This window comes from Phaethon lepturus, unplaced genomic scaffold, assembly GCF_000687285.1.
Source record: "Phaethon lepturus isolate BGI_N335 unplaced genomic scaffold, ASM68728v1 scaffold3449, whole genome shotgun sequence".
Lineage (NCBI taxonomy): Eukaryota > Metazoa > Chordata > Aves > Phaethontiformes > Phaethontidae > Phaethon > Phaethon lepturus.
In genome coordinates this window covers 43410-69596 of record NW_010562598.1, presented here as the reverse complement: position 1 = coordinate 69596, position 26187 = coordinate 43410, and the positions used below count along the sequence as shown (strand labels likewise).

Sequence of the window (26187 nt, the reverse complement as noted above, 5' to 3'; positions counted from 1 at the left end):
CGGAAGAGTATTCCCTGGCGCTCCGCGGTGCTCGCCTCCGCCGGCCGCTCTTGGGAGCGACTGGCAATGCTGCGATGCTTTAATGCTTTGAACTTAAAAAAAAAAAAATCGCACGTCTGCTAGGCGCGCGGCGGCGGTGTCCGGCAGATCTTCAGGAGTTGCGATCTTGAGATCAGTCCGTCGCGATCCTAGCGGTTATGCGGCGCTGTTAATTTTGCTGCACGTTTAATGGTAGCTGTAATGAGCATAATGAGGTTTTTACAGTCTGCTCAAATAGACGCGTTGGAGAACTTCACCTGCTGTTGCTGGGGTTGGGTTTTTTTTTAATGTATTTCCTGTTTCAGGACACCTAGTACAAGTTTTATGTCATCTTCGATATGAACCTTGATTTTTATTTTTTTTTAAACTTAGGACAGAATGCTTTCATAGACACTTCACAAGTTTTCCCTTTCATAGCCGTGAAACAGCAAATTTCAGGACAATAATAAGCTGAAAATGTGGAGAAACGTCTGTTTCTTGGGTTCAGTTGAGTTAAATAAACCTTTACTGTGTGTGAATTATTTTTTAAGAAGAAAGTATAAAACACAGCTGTGTGTTTGTTTTGTCTCACACAATACTTCTTTTCCACTTCTAATATAAGAGAACTTGTATGCCTGAAAGTATACAGAAGATTCGAGACCTTCTCTTAAAACAGTCAAATCATCAGCATTCATAACAACAGTGATTTGGATGAAGTCGATTCCATTTATGTGCAATATAGAAAATCAGATGTTTGCCTTAACACAAATTCTGGATGCTGTTGTTTGCTGGTACTTTGTAATCAGTCTCACCTCATGGTAAAACACACTGACTTTGTCATGTGCCAGTCTAGCCAGTACCTAATAGAAGCATGAAAATACCTCTTGCAGTGTATTTCACTGAAGTAGAGCCAAGATCTTGACATTAGATTATTTTTTCCGTTTAAAAACCAGCCTTTATAGTGTATTAGCATTTTATCTTTAGATACAGGAAAGCTTTTTTAAATTTTCACAGGTAGTAATATGCTTTCTGTCAAGAAATCAGTAATTTCACTATGTTCGTTAAAATATATAAAGTCTGCCAACTTTTTTTCCATGCTTTCCATATTCTTGAATGTTCCTCTGCAATCCAGCTTCATTCCACAGCCACCTAGAAATCTAATCACAAGTAAATTAGACTTCACCTTTACGTCTTGAATATTAAAAATATATTTTCATTAATTCTGGAACCTTAAAGTGCTAAAGAAGGGATGCAAGTTTTCAAACTACTAATTTGACACTATATTCTAACACTGTGATAATTTTTCAGGTTCATACATTGCCTTTTGCCTTTATTTTTGTGACTACTAGGTTATGGGTATACTGAAAATGGCTTTGTGGGTCAACCTTTGTACTGGATTAGAGATAACTGCTTTTTTTTTGTTTGTTTGTTAGAGAGATTAAAGCACTAAATAAGTGAGCTTTAAAAAGATTGTTAAACAGTATTCTTTAGGCGTTTAAAGCAAAACAAAACAAAAAAGGCAAATACAGAAATAACCTGCCAGTTCACAAAAAAACAGGCTGTTGATGTTAAGAGCTCCTTCCTCCCCCGAGGATGTTGAGATTGGTGCAAAAAGTTCAAGTAACTGTAGTCTTAATTCTCAGTTTACCTGAAACTTGTGTAGTTTGAAATTATGAATGTAATAAAAGTGTCAGTGTTTTGTATTCATTATGGAAAAACTACAAGTAATCAATACAAGATAGAAGCTGTGTAAAATCCACCCTCTTATGTAAGAATTTAAACCATTATTTGGTTGAATAGCAATTTACACTACATACGCTTCCATTACTGTTGACCTTTTTGAATTTGTTGTAAGCTAATTCTCTAGAGCACTTTTTTCCGGCTTCTCTTTCACTGCTTTTCACTTCACTTTCATTTCATTTTGCACTTCATACTCGGGAGACACTTTCACTGAAACATTTTTGAATTTCAGCTGAGAAAAAAAGGATGTGAGGAAGATTCAGTTCTCAATTTACAGTTTACTGTAGTCCTTACATTCTTTGCTGTGACACAGTTCAGTTAATCTCCCAATTAAGACCTTGTTCTTGAGAAGTCTCTTCTCCCCTCTCCCCCAGTTGTGGGTTAACACTTGGTCAAGAATAAAGCTGTGGTTCTTTAAAGGTAATACATTTCAAAATTTCTGTAGCTTGTTCTAAATAAGTCCCTGTAGTATGTGTAATCAAGTTGGATTACATGCTACTTTTTTAGAGAATGCTTTTTGTTCCTTTTCCCAGCTCTTGGCATACGGACATAGTTACCTATTTTTCTGTCAAGTTCATACTTATCAGAATGAGGTATGCTAATCTTATATACCATACTTTGCATTTACTTAGCACTTTCCATTTGCAGATCTTAACTGAGTTTATAAAACATTAATGTGGAACTGTGAGTGCCCTTTCAGAAGTATTACTGAAACTTCACTAAGAGTTGGATTGGTGTTTTTGGTAGCTTTACTGCACTGAATTAGAAACTTGGAGAATGCAGCCTGGAGTGTCTGAATCCCAACATTATGCACTTGCCATAGGACCTGGTCAGGTTATGTTGTCTTTCAATTTTATTTTAATTAAACTTCAGCAATTGTTGCCTTGTGTGTTTTAAACATAAGAATGTAAGGACATCTGTAGGCAGTCCTTCTTGAAGCCTGTGCCAATGTGCTTGCTCTGATAGAGGCCACTATCAAATACTGAAGGGGAAAGCATAAAGATAAGGCAGGCACACAGAAATAACTTTCTTGTTTCTAGCTTCCTGAACCAAAAGTAATATTTGTATTTTTTACAGCTCTTAATGGATTACCTCTCTCAATTTATTTAATTTCTTCTGAACCTAACCTTTAGTTTCCACAATGTTCTTAATGCAAGGAGTTATACAATTTAGCTGTGCATTTCACGAGAAATTCCTTTATCTGTTTTAAACCTTCTACCTGTTGATTTAATTTAATATCCATGGTTCTTGCACATGAGAAACTGTAATTGATCTGTCTTCCCATTTTTAGGCAGTTTGTGGCTAGGGGTTTTCTTACAGGTCTTTTACTATTCCTCTGCTACCAGTCCTTTTACATTTTAACCATCTTCAGGTGGAAGAATCCCAGTCTCTTTAATCTTTCCTGATAAACAGGTGGAAAGCCACTTTAAACTTCTCCTTTTTTTTTTTTTTTTGGGGGGGGGGGGGTCCTTTTCTAGTTCTGTGTGTTATTTTGAAAAGATGTGTGACCTTGCACATAGCAGTCAAAGTATCGAGGTACTGTGTGGATTTATAACATAACATAATAATGTTTTCTGCTTGTTCTCTGTTCTGTTAGTAATGATTTTAATGTTGTCATTCTTTCTGCAAATGCCACTGAACAACAATCAGCTGCTATTTCCTTAGAGATCTATGTAGTAACTCCATAGTCTGTTTATTTACAGTTAATTTATGGCTTATCACTGTAGATAAATACTTCTAGTTTTGTCCAGGTGCATTACTTCACATTCTTCTGCTTTTTTTATCATCCGGTATTGAGCACTGTGAGATCCTTTGCAGCTCTCTGAGCTCACACAAAAGATTTGCCACCTCACTGTTCGTTTCCTTTTCCAAAAATTTTGTTAATACATTGAACAAGTTCTTCTTTGCATGCTTGTGGGACTCCTTCAGTCACTCTAGGCACTTTGAAAGCTGATCAGTTACTACTTCTCTTTGTTTCTTGTTCTCAAGCCAGTTAGTTATTCATGAGAAGCCCTTTCCCAGTTTAACCAAAGGCAGCATTGTTTCTTTAAGACTCTTTGAGAGAGATTGTCAAAAGCTTTTGAAAATCCAAATATGTCACAGCATCCCTGTGCTCTTTGAAGGTATCAGATTTTCCAGGTAGTACTTTATCTACAACTGCCACCTTAACACATCCCCGTTGTGTCATATTCATCTCAGTGTCTGTGAACTCTGTTCTTTCTGGTTTGCGTGGTACAAGGATCATCATGGTATCACAACTTTTCCCATTAGATGGAGTAGACTTACTTATTGGTAATACATTGGCTTTTCCCTGGAACCTTAAGTTAGTGTCCTGTTTGCCACCTCCCATTCCTCTGGTCTGAGAGCACTTTAGGCAATAAGACCACGGTAACAGAGCAGCAATTCTGTAACTAATTTTCTTTACAACTCTTAACTGCATAGTATCTGGTTTCAGCAATTTGTTCAAATACATTTCTTTTGTTTCTGTTTTAAAGTCTCTTCTATTGTCTTTTCGTTTTGGGACACTTCTTTTGACTTGTCATCTGTTAAGAAGTTTTGACATAAGCCTCTCTGTGAGCTTACTGAGAAGTGAGAAATACCTGCTGGTGAAATTTTTAAAAATTTTGTTTCTGTTTGTTTTTTTCCTAACTGTTTCTTAGCTTTCTAGGAGTGCCCTTTGCTATAATTTTATCTGTACAGTTCATTGCCTTTGTTTATCCATGTTATCTTGTGTATTTTTCATGGAGACTTTGCAGTTCAGTATGTTCTTTGAACTTTCTCAAATTATTAAATAGTGCTGTACTGAATATTTCTGTAACCCACTTAGGTCCTGCTCAGGTTCCAATGATGTCCCCAAATGGTTCAGTGCCTACTATTTATGTGCCTCCTGGATATGCCCCACAGGTATGTCTCTTCATTTGATTATTTTATTTCTTTTCATGCAAGGTTATGGGAATAGAACTGAAATAGCTAATTCAACAAATTAATGTGTCAAATTTCAGAGTCAAGCAAGTAAATTGGGGGATATGTCCTGTATTGTCTCTGTGATGGGAGACTTGTCATGCTGTGTATGTGCCTGTTTAGTTACATATTAACTACTGCCATGACAATAACAAGCACAGTTCCTTGTTGAATTCAGGATCCTAACTGTACTTGATGCCCTTTGATCATAAAATACAATGATGACCCAAATAGCTCATTGTGCAGGACCTGTGCTGAATTCTGGATTAGTGGATATTTTCGCTTGGCACCAGTGTAATTTCATATATGTACATAGTTTATGTTGGGAAGTTCCCTGCAGGTAAGGAGTAGAACGGATCAATTAGAAAAAGTGTACCAAGCAACATGGAAAAAATGCCAGCTGTCCGTTGGGGATAAATTACCATATAAGATGTGTTTCCACAACTTATCTTAAAATGAGGCTCTGATTTTCTCACTGCTGTGCGATTCCGAATTTAGATGCCTGAAAATTAAATGTGAGCTAGGTAACCTGGACATCCTTTACAACAGATTAAAAGGATGATTCCTCTTGGCTCTTTTGGACACCTGTATTACAATGAGATGTCTGGCCTTCTAGATGGTGTCTCTTTCTTTCCCTCAACTATAAAACAAGCCTGGGGTCAGTAGGTCAGACCTGGAAGTTTGAGTAGATGAATACCTGTCTCCATAATGTATAACTTTCTCATAATGTTCTGTTGTTGTGACCAGTGTACCTCTAACTTGGTGTGCACCCCATGGTATACATTGAGAAGAGACTACAACATGTAAGATACAATCAAAAAACCCACAGTGTCCAGCAGATGTTGGACTAATTATCTGAACTGCATAAAAATCATCCTCTAGCAAAACAAAAGGCTGTTAAGTTAAGCAGACAAATATGTGGGATCTCTCTGGTTTCACCTTTCATCTGTTGAAAGTTGGCTGATAAGTTGATTCATGTATATAGTTGAGCTCCCAAACAGTGAATTAAAAATAGTCATCGAATTCCATCTATCTTTAGGTCATAGTAAAAAGTCTTGATACCTATTAGAATTAATTTTTTAAGAACTGAAAGAACTTTTGAGATAATTGAAATTCAAAGTTTTACCATATTTCTTGAGTACTTAATTTCAGTTGATAAAGTACTTAATGTTTAGAAAGTTGTGTAACCTGTGGCAATTGGAATAATTTTTATGAAATGAATTTATCCTTCTTTTGAGGGCATCTTGCAGCAGACAGGCTGAAGGACTGGGCCTGGCTGGGGCACACTTGTTAACCTTTCTTTGGAGCTTGTTAGTTCAAGCAAGTGTTGTGCCAACATAGCTCTCTGAATTTTGAACTGAAGATACCTCACATCTATCAAGCTCAGAGTACAGGTGGAATGAGCTCATGTCTGCTGTTTTCATCTGAGTAGAAGTATCATAGTCCAGGAAAACCTGTAGTTTATACGGCTTCTGAAGTATTTACTGCTGACAAAACATACCAGCAGTTGTGGTTTATGATGGAAGTTCCTGTTAAAAGCCAGAGGATTTGATAGTAATCAACTATTTGCTAGCATAGTTAAGGTAATGGATAACTTGTTTATTTTTTAACCTAAGATGCTGTACTTGATATGGTGCACTTCCTGCTTTTTGGAGGGTTTTTATATGTGTAGTTGCCTGATAGAAGCCTACTGTTGGTTTGACGTTTGATTTAGAGGCACAGTTAGAGACTTGTCAAACTCTTCATTTTACACTATTAAATTTAAGACACCTGCTGCTATGAATTGTGTATCTATTTCCGAGTTACTTAGGCTATTAGCAGACACAAGAAAACAAATTATAAACTAAGTAGGCTCTTTTTTTTTAATGGAAGCTGCTTCCTACGTAATCTGAATCTGCTCATAAATTCATGATAAATTACTTTTTTGTGTGTGTGTGTAAGCAAAAGGGTCTTAAATAATTAAAACTATGTTTCAGTGTTTAGAGAATTTCATTGGACAGCAGAAGTTCTTACTTCTTACAACAGTACTTACTGCTGTTAATATACCCTGCCTTTACCTATCACACAGCTATGGTTGCACAGATATGAAGAGTGTCTTTCCCCATAAGGGACAATTTCTGTAAACTGAAAATAGCCCCTTTGCTAATGTCATGCAGTATGTATGTATTTTAAAGCTGTGTTTACTTATGTCATTTATATTAATTTCCAGCACTCCATATATGTAGGTAAGGTGGGATCAGCTCCATTGTGTGCATACTTTTATGTCTTCTGAACATTACTGCATATGAATAGAGAACTTCATTCTACCATTACACCAGAAGCATACAGTTATGTCTACACAACTGTCTTTCTCAGTACAGTAGTGAAGTTTTGAAAAAATTTTGTAGACCGACCTCACTTACCTTGCATTGGTTCAGCTGGCAGGGTAATTTTGGGATGTACAAATTAGATTGCTGTCAGAGAAAACACAAGTAGAAGCTCTGTTCCAGATGAACCAGATGCACACCAACCCCTAATGGAGACATGGTAAAACCAATGATTGATTCTCCAAGCAGCATGGATTTGGTGGAAGTGGTCACACCAGGGCATGGGACTAAATCTAGCCAAGCATAATACTCTTAAGCTTAAAACAGTGGAGTTGAAAGCAGCTTGGCACCGAGTGCTTAGATCTATTGATCTGTTACACCAATGAGTAACATGTTGCACCAGGTTACTCATTGGTGTATGTGTACATAGAATCACAGAATAGTTTGGGTTGTAAGGGACCTTTAAAGGCCATCTAGTCCAACCCCCCTGCAATGAGCAGGGACATCTTCAACTAGATCAGGTTGCTCAGAGCCCCATCCAACCTGACTTAGAATGTTTCCAGGGACAGGGCATCTACCACCTCTCTGGGCAACCTGTGCCACTGGTTCACCAACCTCATTGTCAAAAATTTCTTCGATATGCCCAGTCTAAATCTACCCTCTTTTAGTTTAAAACCATTAGCCCTTGTCCTGTTGCAACAGGCCCTGCTGAAAATTCTGTCCCCATCTTTCTTGAAAGCCCCCCCTTAAGGAGTGTAAGGCCACAATAAGGTCTCCCCAGAGTCTTATCTTCTCCCGACTGAACAACCCCAGCTCTCTCAGCCTGTCTTCATAAAAAAAGGTATCCCAGCCCGCTTATCATTTTTGTGGCCCTCCTCTGGACCTGCTGCAACAGGTCCATGTCTTTCCTGTGTTGAGGGCTCCAGAGCTGGATGCAGGACTCCAGGTGGGGTCTCCCCGGAGCAGAGTAGAGGGGCAGAATTCCCTCCTTCAACCTGCTGGCCACGCTTCTTTGGATGCAGCCCAGGATATGGTTGGCCTTCTGGGCCGTGAGTGCACATTGCTGGCTCGTGTCCAGCTTTTCATCCACCAGTACTCCAATATATGTCCTCACCTCATTTCAAATGTCAGTGAAAACTTATGTCATGGGGTTGCCTTGTCCCCTTGCTTTTGAATTGTAATCATTATATTCCAGATTCCTTTCTTCTCACCCTTTTCTGGATGTTTCATCCAAAAACTTATATTGTAGTCCCTACTGTAGCATTATTTTACAGCTTTTTACTAGGAAGTGGAGAACAATTTATTTGTTGGTGTCCCAGACGCTAAATTATTGGCACCACGATACATACAAGTCAAATTATGCCAAGATGACCTCTAGATATTACCAACAGTCACATATTTTTGTGAACTTACCACCAGTGATACTAACATCTAGAGAGGATCATGATGGCAGTCTCCTCTGTTTATGATGTGCTGCAGGGAGGGGACCCCTGTTTCTGCTCCAGTGACCAACCCTCATTTAGTGAAGAGCATGTTCTGATTCAATACTTTCTGCCTTTGTGCCTGCTCTCCACCAGAGCCCAGATGTGCTACAGGTACCATGCACAGCACACTTCAGCTCCCTGCATCTTACGTGACTGCACTAATTCTTATCGTGGGATTTGCATATGCTGCTTTTGTTTCTTTCGACCTCTAGCAGCATTACTAAGGGATGCACTGGAGTCCCTCAGTAGAAGGCTGTCCTGTCACATCTCTTGCTATTTTTGCACAGCAAGCATGTTTGCGCACCAGAGTCTGACAGAGGCTGCCACAAAGGCCCCGATTTTCCAAGTAGCGTGTGGCTTCCTTTAGGGTACAAGACATTTTAATGGCAGGGAGAGAAAAGCAAAAAAATTCTTTTTAGAAAGTACCTTGAGTTGTGAAGGAGTCTTGAGAGGGCTGACTACCATTCTGATCATTTTTTTCATCAACAGCTTGCTGCAGTGTCCTAGTTTCAGCTGGGATAGAGTTAATTTTCTTCCTAGTAGCTGGTGTAGTGCTGTGTTTCGGATTTCGTATGAGAATAACATTGATAACACACTGATGTTTTAGTTACTGCTAACTCGTGCTTACACTAGTTAAGGACTTTTCAGCTTCTCATGCCCTGCCAGCGAGAAGCTGGGAGGGGGCACAGCCAGGACAGGTGACCCAAACTGGCCAAAGGGATACACCATACCATACGACCTCATGCTCAGTATAGAAACTGGGGGTGAGCTGGCTGTGGGGGGCTGTGGCTCAGGAACTGGCTGGGCATCGGTCAGCAGATGGTGAGCAATTGTATTGTGCATCACTTGTTTTGTATCTCCTTTTATCATCATTATTATTACTATTCATGTCCTTTTCTGTCCTATTAAACTGTCTTCATCTTAACCCATGAGTTTTACTTTTTTTTTCCCCGATTTCTTTCCCCCATACCAGTGGGGGTGGAATGAGCAACGACTGTGTGCTGTTTTAGCTGGCTGCCGGGTTAAATCACGACAGTCCTTTTGGCACCGAATGTGGCACATGAAGGGTTGAGATAACGACAGATCTGACCAGAATGTGATAAAACAAATTTGTGATAAACATTCATTATATTAGTTTAATAGCTGCTGGTCACGGCATTGATTCATTTACTCTCAGAGTTGTGCTTGTTCTCTGGGTTGTGTTACGGAACACCTTACTTGCTGTATACACTCCCTGTGGTGGTGTTTGTCACCTTTGGGAGATGGATTAAAGTTACCGCTTTTCTGTACTGTGTAGCACTGGCTTATGGTATGCTAAAATTATTGGTCATGAGATTGTACTCAGCACTGCTGTCATCCCCATACTTCGGGAGCCATCTCTTGGAAACTAATAATAATTACACTTTTTACCTTTTCTCCTCAGAGAGATAATCTATGGGGGATACACCTTCCTTCACCTTCCCCTTCTCCTCCAGGCTAATGACAGTAGCTCCTGAGAATTTTGAATATCCCTGGGATGTTCAAACCAGCATGTTCCTATTGCTATGTCTCCTGAATGTGTTTCAGGTCTTGTTTAGGGTTAAACAACTATTTAAGAATACCACCATGAGGGGCAAGATGTGTGGGACAGTATGGGCAAGTGCCTAGGATAGTGGGCATGTCCAGTGTTTTGGAACTTCATTCCTGAACAAGTGCAGAATCCTGAAAAACTAGTGAAATATTTGGAAAAAGCTTGCTGTTACCCTGGCAATTCCAGAGACACGCAGGTCACTGCAACGTGCTGGGGCCTGGCCCATGCCTACTGAGCCCTGTTCAACACTATTCGGTACCCTCAAGGGGAGGAGAAGGTCTCTGGATCTGATGACAAAATGACAGGCACTGCAGTTACTCCAGCCCCCGCAACAGGCACCGTGGCTACTCCAGCCCCGGCGACAGGCACTGCAGCTGAACCAGAGAACCAACCCATGCCAGTATCAGTCACCCCTATACACATGAAGAAATATTGGAAGCAGAATTTGGCTTCTTTAGTAAGGGATGAAGAAGGTGCTTCTAACGGGCAGCAGGAGGAAGAAGTGGACAAGGCAGACATCTCTGAAGCAGGGCCATCATAAGAACAGGAGGGGGAAGAGGCAGCTGCTGCTCTGGGAGGAAGAAGAGGAAGAACTCATAAATGAGGCAATCCCTATCCCTGAGTGAGCTGCAAGATATGCAAAAAGATTTCAGCAGTTGTCCAGGTGAGAACATTGTCACCTAGCTGCTCCGATGCTGGGATAATGGGGCCAGTAGCCTGGAATTAGAGGGTAGGGAAGCCAAGCAGCTGGGATCCCTTTCTAGGGAAGGGGGCATTGACAAAGTGACTGCAAAAAAGGCATAAGCCCTCAGCATCTGGACGTGACTCCTGTCAGGTGTGAAGGAAAAGAAGGTAATGTATCTCACTCAGGGAAGTGCACCACCATGGAGAGAGATATCCAGTACCTGAGGGAATTAGCTGTGCTGGAGGTCATTTATGATGACCTGAACAACGAGCAGTTATCCAGAGATCCAGATGAAGTCAAGTGCATGTGACCCATGTGGTGGAAGTTTGTATGAAGCGCACCGTCATCGTATGCCAACTCATTGGCAGTAATGACCTGGAAATATTGAGAGGGACAAAGGATGGATGAATTGGCTGGCCAACTCCAGGAACATGAAAAAAAGTCTCTCTTCCTCCCTTTTCTCAGCTGTGGAGAAACTGGTCCAGCAACTCAGAGCGGATAGATACTACTCCCCACTTTTATGGACCAGTATCTGAGTTATTAGGAGTAAGCATTCTGCTCAAGAGGGAAGATATAGTGGGTACATACCATGGGCCGCTCATGACCATGGAGAGGACGTGAGGAAGTAGGGTGGAAAAGTATGTGAGTTACAAGGAAAAACAATCACAAAAGGGGCTTCTTTCAGGAAAATTGCTGCTCCAGTCTCCAGTGGGCAGTTCCCCAGACAGAGTAGAAGGGCTGATCTTACTCCTGATCTTAATGAAGGGACTTCTGATTCGTACTTACAAGAAGTGAGTAGCAAATACTATGACCAGGACTAGAGGGACCCTGCCTCCAGCCAGGCAGAGGAAAGGGACAACTGGGTTTATTGGACTGTGTGGATTCAATGGCCTGGCACATCAGACCCACAGGAATATAAGGCTTTAGTTGACACCGGTGCACAGTGTACCCTAATGCCATCAAGCCATATAGAAGTAAGCCTACCTGGGGGAATGAGTGGCAAAAGCACCCCTCTACCTCTGGAGAGGCTATTTCCAGGACCCAAAAGGGTACCAATGGGCTTTTGGTATAGCTGCCTTGAAGATGGAGGAAATTAGACAGCTGTCTACCTTGCCCAGTGTCTTGGAGGACCCTTCTGTTGTGGAGTTGCTGAGGGTCGAAGAACAACAGGTGCCGATTGCTGCCAAAACAGTGCACCGGTGGCAATATCGCACCAACAGAGACTCCCTGATCCCCATCCATAAGCTGATTCATCGACTGGAGGGCCAAGGAGTGATCAAGACTTGCTTACCCTTCAACAGTCCCGTATGTGAAAGTCTAACAGAGAGTGGCGACTGACAGTAGGCGATCATGGCCTGAACGAAGTCACGCCACTGCTGAGTGCTGCCATGTTGGACATGCTAGAACTTCAGTATGAACTAGAGTCACAGGCAGCCAAGTGGTATGTCACAACAGATATCACTAACACGTTTTTCTTAATCCCTTTGGCGGCAGAGTGCAGGCCACAGTTTGTTTTCACTTGGAGAGGCATCCCATACACCTGGAACCGACTGCTTCAGGGGTGGAAACACAGCCCTACCATTTGCCATGGACTGATCCAGACTGCACTGGAACAGGGTGAAGCTCTGGAACACCTGCAATACATTGATGACATGGTTGTATGGGGCAATACAGCAGAAGTAGTTTTTGAGAAAGGAAGAAAATAGTCCAAGTCTTTGTGAAAGCTGTTTTTGCCATAAAACAAAGTAAGGTCAAGGGACCTGCACACGAGATCCAGTTTTTAGGAATAAAATGGCAGGATGAACTTTGTTGGATCCCAATGGATGTGATCAGAAAAACAACAGCTATGTCTTCACTAACTAGCAATAGGAAACACAAGCTTTCTTAGACATTGTAGGCTTTTGGAGAATGCATATTCCAAATTCCAGTCTGAATGTAAGCCATCTTTATCAAGTGTATCAAGTGACCTAGAAGAAGAATGATTTCAAATGGGGCCCTGAACAATGACAAGCCTTTGAACAAATGGAACAGGAGATAGTTCATGCAGTAGCCCTTGGGCCAGTCTGAGCAGGACAATGTGTTAAAAACGTGCTTTACACTGCAGCTGGGGAGAATGGCCCTATCTGAAGTCTTTGGCAGAAAGCACCAGGGGAGACTTGAGGTCGGCCCTTAGGGTTTTGGAGTTGGGGATACAGAGGATCTAAGGCCTGCTATACTCCAACTGAAAAAGACATATTGGCAGCTTATGAAGGGATTCAAGCTGCTTCAGAAGTGGCTGGGCTGGATGTTCTAAGGGAAGGTCCCCTCTACACATCATGAGACTCATGTTATGTGGAATGGGTTGCACTGATCACACAGCGGGCTCGAATAGGAAGCCCCAGTCACCCAGGAATTTTGCAATTGATCATGGACTGGCCTGAAGGCAAAGGTATCAGAATATTGCCAGAGGAGGAGGTGGAGCATGCTGAAGAGGCCCCACTGTGTAATAAACTGCCAGAAAATGAGGAGCGATATGCCCTGTTCACTGATGGGTCCTGTCACATTGTGGGAAAGCATCGGAGGTGGAAGGCTGCTGTATGGAGTCCTATACAAGAAGTCGTAGAAACTGCTGAAGGAGAAGGTGAATCAAGCCAATGTGCAGAAGTGAAGGCCGTCCGGCTGGCTTTAGACATTGCTGAACAAGGAAAGTGGCCAGTACTTTATGTCTGACTCACGTACAGATGGTGGCAAGTGCCCTGTGGGGATGATTGCAGCAGTGCAGAGGCAAACCCATCTGGACTGCTGCATTGTGGCAAGGTATTACTGCCTGGGTAGAGGACCTGGTTGCAAAAGTACACCACATAGATGCCCACGTACCCAAGAGTCGGGCCACGGAAGAACATCTAAACAACCAGCAGGTGGATCAGGCTGCTAAGATTGAAGTGGCTCAGGAGGATCTGGACTGGCAACATAAGGGTGAATTATTTGTACCTCTGTGGACCCATGACACCTCAGGCCATCAGGGAAGAGATGCAACATACAGCCAGGCTCATGATCAAGGGATGTACTGGATCAACTACGAGATGGCTGAAAAGATATCCTGTGCCCCATGCCACTGCCTGGAACACTATCCTGGGCCTTGAAAAGTAAATCTTATGGTGACATGGCACACCTGAATGAATTGAGTTAGACAATGGGACTCGCTTCTGAAACCTCATAGACACCTGGGCCAAAGCGCATGGCATTGAGTGGGTATATTACATTCCCTATCATGCACCAGCCTCCGGGAAAATTGAATGATGCAATAGGCTGTTAAAGGCTACGCTGAGAGCAATGGATGATGGGACTTTCAAACACTGGCATAAACATTTAGCAAAAGCACCTGGTTAGTCAACACTAGAGGATCTACCAATCGAGTTGGCCCTGTCCAGTCAAAACTTTTTCGTACTGTAGAAGAGGAAAAAGTCCTTGCGGTGCACATAAAAAATACACTAGGGAAGACAGTCTGGGCTATTCCTGCCTTGCACAAGGGCAAACCCATTCATGGGATTGCTTTTGCTCAAGGACTCTGGTACACTTGGTGGGTAGTGCAGAAGGCTGGGGAAGTCCAGTGTGTACCTCGAGGGCATTTGATTTTAGGTGAGAATAGCCAATGAACTAAATTGTATTAAGTTAATTGTTATATAATACTGTATATCATCACTACTGTGATGGCTATATGCTATATCAATGGTAATACAGTAAGAATCATCCAGATTAATGAAGAATGAACTTCGATGAAACCGAGCAAAGTACAGCGATGATAAAACCAGACAAGCGCAGTGATAATGGAAGCAGAAGTGACTTCAGCATGCAACAGTCCAACACCACACGCCATCTCTCCTGCCCTGAGCAGAGAGTTGGGCACAGAGCAAAGACCAGACACTGTTGTGCCTTTTCTCTCACTGTTTATGCAGAGTGAGGTCCATCTAACCACCAAATCACTTCTAGAGAGCAATCTAGTTGTTAGACTGTAGAAGAAACCACAGGAGCAGTGTAGCATTACAAGCAGTGTGAATGAGGGTGGAAACAGGACCCTGGGGAGAAGCTAGGCTCATGCCATAAATATACCTGGTTGTGTATAAGATGTTGTTACAGTCAGATTTTTTTGACAGTATTTTTCTGCATCACATTGAGAAATTAATGCCATTACTGCAGTTAATACACTTAACATAGATAGCCATTTAAGAGTGTTTGTTTTTTTTTTTCTTATGCTCACCTGTTTTCCTTTTCTCAAATGTAAGGATTTCACTATTCCTAGTTTTGTTTAAGTATCTATAGAAACACATCTTTCAGGCTGTAATTTCTCCTTTGGTGCATGGTGTCTCTCACTATACAGGTTATTGAGGATAACGGTGTCCGAAGGGTTGTGGTGGTTCCTCAGGCTCCAGAATTTCATCCTGGTGGTCATGCAGTGATACACAGGCCTCCGCATCCCCCACTGCCTGGCTTTCTTCCTCTTCCAGCCATGATACCCCCTCCACCACGTCATATATACTCACCCGTGACTGGAGCCGGTGACATGGCAACGCAGTACATTCCACAGTATCACACCTCACAAGTATATGGGGATCTGGGTAAGTAGCTTATCAAATATTGCAAGTTCTCTCAAAGGAAACAATGCATTACTCATTTTCAGTGTCTGTTATGCTGATGTATGGTCTTTATCAAGCAAGACTTACAGCTTGAATGGGAGTGATACACAAAAGTTTTATGAGAATACCAGTCTGGTTTTTACTTATTATTATTCCAGAAGAAGTGGTTTTAATTAATTCGACTTGTCTATTCAGTGATCCATTAAACGTACAGTTTATTTCTGTGTATCAGTTACAGATTTGTCCAGGAAAGCAACACAGGAAGTGTTTGTCATGATTCAGTTGATGTCTTCCCCTGAGATTCAGTGTTTAAATCTATACCTGAGCACTGTTCTGAGTTACAATGTCTTGCAAGCATCCTGTTTGAAGAGTGAAACAGGAGTTCTTAATATTAGTTATGAAAAAAAGTTGGATATTTTTCATAAAACTGTATGTATTTAGTCCAATGCCCGTATTGAAGTCCAACCTAAATAATCAGGTGCCGCCCAACCTCACCTTAATACTGTAGTTCAAGCTGCTATTGACATCTGCCTTTAATACTGTTTAGTGGCAAAGTGTATGTGTCTGCTAACTCAGGGGTTGGGTTGTTAGATTAATATTTGCATTTCTGGTAGACTTGCTTTTCTTTAGATAAATTTCTGCTGACCTTGAAAGACTTTCAGAGAGCAATGCCAGGTTGTTATTTTTAGAGAAAGAAGCTAGAAAGTGTGGAGGGGGAAACTAAACACAACTTTGTCAAGTCGCTTTAGATGCATAGATTCTCATTGTTCTGTGATACTACTAAAAAAGCTAAAAATGTCCTTCATATAGTCACTGTGCTTAAATAGTCATGTACAAAGCTGTCAGGTAAGAGTATACTGATGTCTTGATCTTCCTGGAATTCTTAGTGTTTCTCTATTCTTAAGTTGTACTTTATTTCTTCCTTGAACTGCTTTGTACTACTACAGTGCATTATTAGATACTCTTTGGGTACTTATTTATAGTTTTATTAATTTCTTGATTTCCTGTAGGTGACAGTTGTTTGCTTTTAGTTTGCTAAATTGAGAGATTGAAGTGTGATAATTAAATGCATAAAAGATAAAGGACACTTCTTAATGGAATAATATTTTTTAGATTTCTGCTGCTAGGTTATATCCCTTTTAAATATGAATTCAGTGATAACTTGTTAAACTAATGTAAAAATAATAATTGATAAAGTGGGATTCTTTGGTTTAGCTTTGTTTTAAATATATATGTAAGATGCCCTTGGATTTAGGGTATTACAGGACTAGGGATGCTTTAATTTGCTACAGGTTTCATATTTAATTCTGGAACACTGACTCTGGCTACGGCTTTCAGAAGCCCAGAGTTAGGTTCCTACATGAGGAATCTGAATTTAAAGGGGGAAAAAAACCTAGAAGCACTTAGAGTATGGTAGTTCTCTAACAAGAGCACCTAAATCTCTAATGGTAGTGAAAATCAAAATTCTAAGTATTCACAGCTTATCTAGTAGTCCTCTGTCAAATTTCTGGGAATTAAGCTGACCTAAAAAAAAAAAAACAACCAACCTGGAAAGTTCTCTAGTTTTGTGATTTTTATCTTTCTTGCAAGGAAGTTTTTATCTGATCTTGTATTCTATACTTCCTAGCACATAAGGGATAACAAATAATGAACTTCAATCTTCAGACCAAGTGATCCAGCTTACCTTGTCCACCTTTACTCAGCACTGGAGAGGCCGCACCTCAAATATTGTGTTCAGTTTTGGGCCCCTCACTACAAGAAAGACATTGAGGTGCTGGAGCATGTCCAAAGAAGGGCAACAAAGCTGGCAAAGGGTCTAGAGCACAAGTCTTATGAGGAGCACCTGAGGGAACTGGGGTTGTTTAGCCTGGAAAAGAGGAGGCCGAGGGGAGCCCTTATCACTCTCTACAGCTACCTGAAAGGAGGCTGTAGGGAGGTGGGTGTTGGTCTCTTCTCCCAAGTAGCAAGTGATAGGATGAGAGGGAATGGCCTCAAGTTGCGCCAGGGGAGGTTTAGATTGGATATTAGGAAAAATTTCTTCACTGCAAGGGTTGTCAAGCATTGGAACAGACTGCCCAGGGAAGTGGTTGAGTCACCATCACTGGAGGTGTTTAAAAGACATGTAAGTGTGTCACTTAAGGACATGGTTTAGTGATGATGGACTTGGCAGTGCTAGGTTAACAGATGGACTTGATGATCTTGAAGGCCTGTTCCAACCTAAATGATTCTATGAAAATGGACAAATTCTATTCTGGTTTTGCAGGATGTATTTTTTTTTGAAAGCTTTCATCATTTATCATAGATAGGGTTACACTGAGGAAAGACTTAGTGCCATGTGGTACACTGTTTTAAAGTCTTGAGTGAGTAAGCTGTTTCTAAGCATAAAGGGGAAATGGATGAAAATGTTAGAATTGGACAGAAGAGTTCACTAGTCTGCAGTTTAATTTTTTTTGTTAGTCTGGTACATTTTTCCAAAGCCACATTCTGACTTAGAGATGGGACTTTGGTGATACTGCAGCAATGCCTTGGGTTACTGTGTACAGGTATAGTGTACTTACAAGACCTAACTGTACTATCTTCAGTCTTTTAGTGTCTTTCGGTTGCCCTATGCTTTTGTGAGGTTTTTCCCAATTGATTTCTGCTGAAGCACCATTAAAGTAATAGAGCTCTAGTTGCATTCCAAAACTTAAAACTTCTGTATTTTTTATTCAGCAGTAGAGCAAACTGCTCCCATGTAATAAAGTAGCACGTTTTTTCTGTGTTGACGTTATCCTGTACCCGACAGTTCAAGGAAGATTACAGAAACATTTTAAGAATCATTTTTAAGTAGAAAAAAGATGTGGGAAGGAAAGATTATGCTTTCTTCCCTAACATGTTGTTAATGTCCAATTAGTGTATATTAGTTTACCTGCTGGACACTTCAGTTTTCCAATAGGAGTAGAGATGTATTTTTACACGCAAGTGCACACTTAATGCAGATAGCATATTTAAAGGGATTTTTATTTAAATTCTGTTCTTAGTGATTATTTTTAATTTTTTTTCTTCATTTAGATACTCTGCCTGCTCATGGAAGATCCAACTTTAGAGATGAAAGGTCTAGTAAAACATATGAAAGATTACAAAAAAAATTAAAAGATCGACATGGAACTCAGAAGGATAAGTTAAACAGTCCTCCATCATCTCCTCAGAAATGTCCTTCTCCTACAAGTGAACATAATGGACTTACAAAAGGACAGGATGCAGTTGCTATAAGCACAGGTTCTACCAAAAGCAAGTCTTTGGGTAAAGGAAAAAGCAGTTCTCAGACAGATACAGAAGTAGAAGGTAAGCGTTAACAAAACACATATATATATACACACACACACACATACACATAATGCAAGACCACTTTCTGGCTGAGCATAGCATTTGTAGGTGGAACACCACACTTTGACAATCTTGAAGTTCAATAGTAGCCCATAACTGCCGTGACTTACATAGAATGGAGTTAAGAGCAATCAGCCTGCTCTTCACATTAAAACAATGGGCCTAAGAGAATAAAGCTACTGACATGCAAGTCTCCATGTAGATTTGAGCAAATCTGATTAGTCATGCTTAGTAACACTGTTTAAAGAAAAATCTGTGCTTTCTCCAGAGTTATTGGTGCTTACACTTTAAGGAATCACTGAATATTGATGGCCTGATTGATACTGCAGAAAACACGGGAAGAACCCAGTGTCTGATACAGGAAACCTGTATTCAACTTGTTAAAGAGCAGTATTTTGTAAAAGAGATGCTGTTGTTACATAAAAGTCACATACTGCCTGTCTCTACCAACACATTGTTGAAAGACCTTTGTAGAAAAAGACATCCTCACACTAGTCTGTGTGAGTCCATGTTTTCTAAGACATTACCATAGGGAGTGTGTTTATTATTAATACCTTTATTTCACCGAGAAGCTTGTGATCTCATAAATGGATTAAATTAATTCAGTCTTGGTCATACAGTTGTCTTCAAATCTGATGATGTGTCACTATGCAACTTTCACGTCACTGTTCTAGCACTTCAGATTCAAAACACAACATCAAAGACTTCTCATCAGCCAAGTACAATTTTCTCAGATTTGGGAATTGTAACTAGTGATGCTGAGGGAAACAAACCATGATTTTCTCAACTCACTGAAGTTTGCTTTGAGATGATGAGTTTCTGCGAAAACATTTTACACATGGCTGTAAATAAAAGGAATGTGAAGAAAGTACGTCTAACTAAGACCAGAAAATCTCAACCTAAAAGAGCTGTTTAAAAGCATGAGTGAATGATACCATGTGAAAACTTAGTACTGAAGGACACCTTTGAGATACAACCTGTTGTTCCAAACTTGAATGAATACTTGTCACTGTAGTTCCAGGGTGGCATTTGTCTTGGCTTCAGTTTACTTACTGTTAGTTGGTATTTATCTATGAGCTAACTTTACCAAGACACAGGTGATAAAGTGTACTGTTGCTTACATATATTACGAAAATTATGTTAAAGGTTTTGTATGAAAGTATTTTGTATGAAAAATGGAAAAGTCCACTTTTCAAAATTATTTATTTCAGGAGGCATTTTGGAGAACTATGTGACTTAGACTTGTGATAACAAACAGAAGTCAGAAATGCATTTGATTAGTTATAAACTTAGAAATATAAAGTTGTAAATAGATTTGATGTGTTTTTTAAAGAATTTTGTCAGGCTTTGCCTTTCTTTTATTTTTCTTTTCAGTTTACGGCAGGTTAAGTGAGTTAAAAATGCCTGGCCACACCTTCAAAACTGAGTAGCCTGTTCACTTCACACTATTGAGATAGTAAAATTTTAATATTGTGTGAGAGAAAGCACATAAAACACTTTCTATAAACTTACTGAGTTCTCTATAAAGCTCAACTATACCTTCAGCTGAAACAAAACACCTTAGATTCTTTCCCTGAGATGTAACTGAAGGCTAAGCTAAGGTTTGCCCTTGCAATTGAGGGAGGACAAGAAGTGTTACCAGTAGTCCTCCACATGATGTGCAGTAACGTATTGAAAGTACTGTAACTTGATGTGTCTACATCCAAAGAGAAATCTATAGGAGAAATCTCAGCCAAGAGCTTAAGTTCTCCAGAGCATTAGTTTGTTTAAAGTTATACATAAATAAAAGATAACCAGGCTTTCAATATCCCGTTAAATCATAGAACAGATTTAGAAATAGTTTTATATGAACAACTTCTTTGGGAGCTTTTTTGGTTTTATGGTGCTCTAGATGAATGCAAGTTAGCAAGGTGTTCTATTTTATACATACTTTAGTCTATGTACAGTTGTTGAATTTGAAGAGCTATTTCACTGTAAAGTCACTGAAAAATATTCATGGGTACTTTTTGTTTGCTTTGATTTTATTTTTTAAGAAAAGGATGAAGAAACAAAAGCACTTGAAGCACTTCTTTCTAATATAACCAAGCCAGTGGTAAGTAAATACAGCTTTCCATAAAATCAGAATGTACATGTTGCTAGTTTATACAGTTACACCTCCTTTCCTCTCTCTCTTAAGTTTAAAGGATCTTTAACTTCCTGCACTGAAGAAAATTCGCTTAACTTCCAATCACTGAAATGTAAATGACCAAAGTAATTTTTAGTATGTTAACATTTATGAAGCTAAAATTGTCTTGATACTTATTATGTGATATATATTATATACTTATATTCTTTTTCTTGGCCATTGTGTGAAATCTCAGTATTAATAGAATTACAAAAAATATATATAGAAAGAGTTTGTAATGTTGCCAGTAACATAATGATGATGCTTAACATAAGATGATGCTTAACATAATCTCTTGCTGTAAAATCTGTTCTCAGTTTCTTGTAACATTGTTTAGTTTTAAATGTTCAGGAAACAATTTTACATACGTCCAAAAGATAATCAGGTATCTCTAGGCATGAGAGACACCTGATGAGGCTTTGGAAACCTCACAAAAAATGAGATTTCGGAAAATCTTATTTGAAAAGTAAAGAAAAACTGTAGCAGAATTCTCTTTAAGAATCTCTGACACCTCCAGGGAAGAGAGACATAAAATTCACCAAAGAAGGTGACTCTCAGCAGTGCGCTTCTGACTTACTTGCTTGAAAATCTACCAATTCCTTTTCAGTTAATAAAACTCTAATTCATAACTTTTGTGTAGAGTCTTTTTAAAGCACTGTTGCCAAATTCAGCAGTTTCTTGCATTTTAGAACAGAGCAGTGTTCTTTCCTTTTATCATCTGGACCTTCCCTGGTCCTAACCTTTCTGTAAAGATTTACGCAGCTTTTCCAAAAGTCTGCACCTCAATCCTCAGTCCACCAGCTCGCCTGAGTAAGAACAGTCTGTGTTCCCTTTTGTAAACTAGAAAAAGTCTATGCAGATGAAACTCCAGGAGGAGCTTGCCATGGGTTGGTCCAGTCAGCTGCTTCCTCCTTACCCAGGCACCCTGCTTTTCATCCTTTGTCAGTCCTTAGCTTACCACACCGCATGTGCATGCACTCACACACACTTCACTAATAAAGAAGAGAAAATTTTTATGGAAGGAAGAACATAACAGCAAAAAGAAGATGAAGAAGGAAAAAAGGTCAGATGGAATGATGTAGACGTGGTGCTAACAACATGGTTTAGTGGTGGACTTGGCAGTGCTAGATGAACAGTTGGACCTGATGATCTTAAAGGTCTTTTCCAACTGAAACGATTCTATGATTCTATGATCATCAGACTTCCGTCATTGCCATGCATCAGCTACATATCTACTCCCCTTCACCTTCCAGACAACCTGGCCCCGGTTGTAGTGCCCAGTCTTGATTCTTCTTGCATATGTTGCTTTACAGCCTGGTAAGGAGAGGCTGAGAGAGCTGTCACTGTTTAGCCTGGAGAAGAGAAGGCTCAGGGGGGACCTTATCACTGTGTATAGATCTGCAGGGTGAGTGCAAAGAGGGTGGAGCCAAGGTCTTTTCAGTGTGCTCAGCATCCGGACCAGAGGCTATGTGCACAAACTGAAACACAGGAGGTTCCCTCTGAGTGCCAGGAAACACTGTTTTCTTACCGTGAGGATGACTGAACACACACACAGCTTGCCCGGATTGTTTGTGGAGACTTTGTCTTTGGAGATACTGAAAAGCTGTCTGGACATGGTTCTGGGCAGCTGGCTTTAAGTGACCATGCTTCAGCAAGGGTGCTGGACCAGATGACCTCCAGGGGTCCCTTCCAACCTCAACCATTCTGTGATTCTGTGGTGCTCCAAGGGATGAGTGGGGATTGTAATTAAAGAGGCGTCCTGCTGTGTCCGAGCATCAGAATGGTTTTCACATGTCTTCAGTGCCCCTGTGTCTTTGGTGGCTAAGCAGCATGGAGGTGGAAGCTGTCTGAATCAAATCCTATAAGAAAGGGTTGAGAGAGCTGAGATGAAGAAATGGAGAGGAGTTAGCTGATCCTAGCTGTTGCTGTGGTGTAGATAGTAGCTGGGACAGTCAAATTCAGTAGTACTTAACAGGATGACCTTGGCAATTGGAGCTAGGGCAGGGGCAATAAAAAGAATTTTTGGAGAAGAAACTGGGACTGAAAAGAAAGCTTAGGGAGGTTAAAGTGTGGGGGAGAAAGAAAGTGAGAGGAGAAGAGACAGCTCTGATGAGGAGTACACGTCCAAAAGATAATCAAGACTTGAGGGATCCTAAAATAGATGAGGTATCTAAGATGAGAAAAAGAGACCAGGAACAAACAGAATAGTAGGTGTGAACTATTAGAAGAACAAGATGGAGAACAAGTAGCTTTTCTGTTTGTTATTTGTACAAGCAGACATAATGAAAGGGTGATGGGAGTCTGAATGTCTTGTTAGTAAGACTGAGAGTGGTGGGGATAGTGGGCAGTAGTAGCAGTAGACTAAAACTGCTTGAGAAAGTGGAAGATTGGTGAGGCAAGGATACCAGAACTTTACTGAGAGACTAAAGGCCTGAGTAAACAAGGAGTAATGACTGGAATGAAGAACTGTTGATTAGGACCAGACTTTGAGAAGCTGGAGAAAAAGGGTCAGAAGGGGTTACGACTGTGAGAAATGAATGTGAGTCTACATCTCATAGCACTGATTTTTATCCAGGATGTGGAATGTAATCCGGCTTTCCCCCATCTCATTTTTCTTCTGCCAGCAAGTGCCTGCAAAGTCCTACCAGAAGAGGGTTTGTTTTGCTGCCTGTTCTTTCACTCCTCAGCTTTGCATCTCATCTCTACAGATGTTAGCAAACACCTATTGCTATCACTTTGTTAGATCAAGTAGAGACTTGTGCAGTGGATCTAAAGGCTCCAGGCTTGCTGTAGGAGGATGTGAGAAAGAATTTAAGGGATTCATTTGCAATTAAAAAAAATACATAAAACCCAGAAATAATATATATACACACACAGAGACACATATTCTAGGAAAATATGTATCAAAATACTATTAGAAGAATTCCATTCCATTCTCAAAGGGAAGCAGGGAAAGTTTCATATTAATGCTGGTCCATTGTGTTCAAGATTACAGTCGCCTTTTGGTTTTGGTTTATTTTCAACACAGCAACATGCTGTTCTTTCTGTATGGTCCCTGCCATTTGCTGTACAAGACATACCTGCTTTGGGAATGAATCAGAGCTGTGTAGCTAACGGGACTGGTGTCTTTGACCCCTTTTGACTCTGAGTCATGAGAGTCTGTCCCAACAAGGGAGCATGTGCCTAGTTAAGCCACATATTGCATCCAAATGGATGCAGAAACAAATTCTGCTGTAAGGTTAATTTACTGCAAAATAGTGCTGTCACTGGGGCATGCTGAACAACAGTGCTCTTGGCGACCCTCAAATCATGAGTGCCTGCTACGCCCTTCTTAACTCCATGAGAATGTGGGTGATCCTTTCTGTCCTGACCAGAAGCAGGGTGACTGTATCTCTAGAAAATGTATGCACTGTCCTCTGCCAGTGATCAGGGCATACAGGATGCCATCCAATGTCTGGGGTGTCATCAGTGGCTGCATTACTAAGGGGAATGACAACTCTGAGCTTCCTGGGGTGGTTTAGAGTGAGACTCCAAGAAATGCGATCAACAGGTGCTGTCTTCTGCTATGTTGCTAATGACATGCAAAAAATCAATGGAGTGCCAGGACTGTCTTGTTTTCTTTCACTTCTTTCCACTTAAACACTCAACCGTCCATGCCTTTTAGGCAAGCATGCTATTTCCCCTCCCCACCATGTCCTTACTTGAACATAATTGCCTGTCGCTGTGTGCCTACAAGTGATCTCTCTGCAAACCTCAGAAGGCATCACAGGCTTAGGCAGTAGTCTGCTACAGACTAGACAGTACACAGAAGGCAAAAAACCAACTTCCAGCACTTGGAGAGGCTTGGGCAAGGGACTGCCAGGGCTGTGGGTGGGTGAAAGACTAGCTGATGTTGCAGCCTGGGGGAGTGTGACATGGTAAGAGAAAGGGAGGCTGTGTTACCTACTTAGACCTTCCAGGATCAGAAGCAACTCTTCCACAGTTTCTCCAAGGAAACATTTTCCTCACCCTCCCACAACTGGAAAATGAGATTTGTGGTTTTTTCACGCCTTCTGTTTGTAGTTCTCATCAGAAATATTCCTGCAGGATTTTGATGAATGTTTTGTTTCAAGCACTTACTGTGGGAATTGTGCCATGATGCTGCTGTTGGTGGATATCAACACTCTGTTCCCTTGTTGAACTTCAGTGCTGGCACAGGCAGTACTTTGATTCTGGTTGTGGTGGTGGTCATATGATCAGATGATCATACAGGTGCTGTCCAGTACAGCATCCATTGCAATATATCCTCCTCCAGAAAGCCCAGAGTAGTGCTGGAGGCTGTGACCTGTCCTGAGCTGTACCCTGTCTTAATGCCCAGGTCCAGGGGATGCACATTTAAATCAGGTGGTGGGCTCCATGGTGTGCTTTCATTCATACATCTCTTACGATTCTGTGCAGTATGGGGCACATCAGCTTTGCTGCCTCCAAACTCCCATTAGGTGTTTTTATGAATATGTTCTCATTTTCTTAGACTTTTCCCTGTATGGATCCCCCATCCTTTCATACATGACAGTGTTACGTCAAGTTGGTAGTGTGGTACTGCCACCAGATAACCCTTCTACTTAGGGAGGTCTTGAACTTTTATAGCCGGATGTAAATTGGAGTGGTTCTGCAGGTTGCACCATGCCGAGTCCTCAGCGTTTGAGTAGAGTCTACACCAGCTGTCATGTCCATTAACCAAATAACAAAGCAAGCAGAAGAGAAGACAAGGAGACCTTAAAAGGCAAAAGCAAAACAAAGAGTGGAGGAGAACGCTGAGTATTTAATATGGAGAGGCAATAGGAACTTGGAATTTGAGGATTGATTATATAGCATGTAAATCCCTTAGGAGAGCAAAAAGTTCTGTGGTTCATGCATGTTCTGTGTACGCTTGTGGGCTTTTGGAATGTGGTACACCTCACTTACCAGTGAAGTACCTTGTGTCACCATCTGAATGCACTCCAGTTTGCACATGCTAAAACTGCTCTGTTGTTTGACCCAAATGGCACGTGTAGTATAGTTAATGAGGAAATTCACTTTTGCGAGCTGGACTGCTAATGAAGACATGCCCACCTCTTAGTTTCCTCAGTGCTAGGGCCTGACTTAAGTATTGTACTCTTCTTTGCAAAGCCCACAATGCTCAGAGCTGCAACCAAAATCAATTGCACTTGCTTGAATAAGCATATAAAGTAATAAATAATGCCAAGTTTTCCAAAAAAGCCACTCCTGAGTGTATCAGGGCACCTAAGAAGGGTGGATTCT

General features: G+C 40.8%; 1 protein-coding gene across 1 annotated transcript in view; it reads left to right on the top strand.

Moving 5' to 3' along the window:
* Window positions 1–4590: 4590 nt before the first annotated feature.
* FNDC3A (fibronectin type III domain containing 3A) overlaps window positions 4591–26187 on the top strand; it is a 62588-nt gene continuing 40991 nt past the window's right edge. The window contains exons 1-4 of the mRNA XM_010294301.1: window positions 4591–4662; window positions 15122–15359; window positions 18429–18701; window positions 20777–20835. Of these exons, the coding sequence (XP_010292603.1) occupies window positions 4603–4662; window positions 15122–15359; window positions 18429–18701; window positions 20777–20835 (630 nt within the window). The 5' untranslated portion in view covers window positions 4591–4602. The remainder of the gene's footprint in view (window positions 4663–15121; window positions 15360–18428; window positions 18702–20776; window positions 20836–26187) is intronic.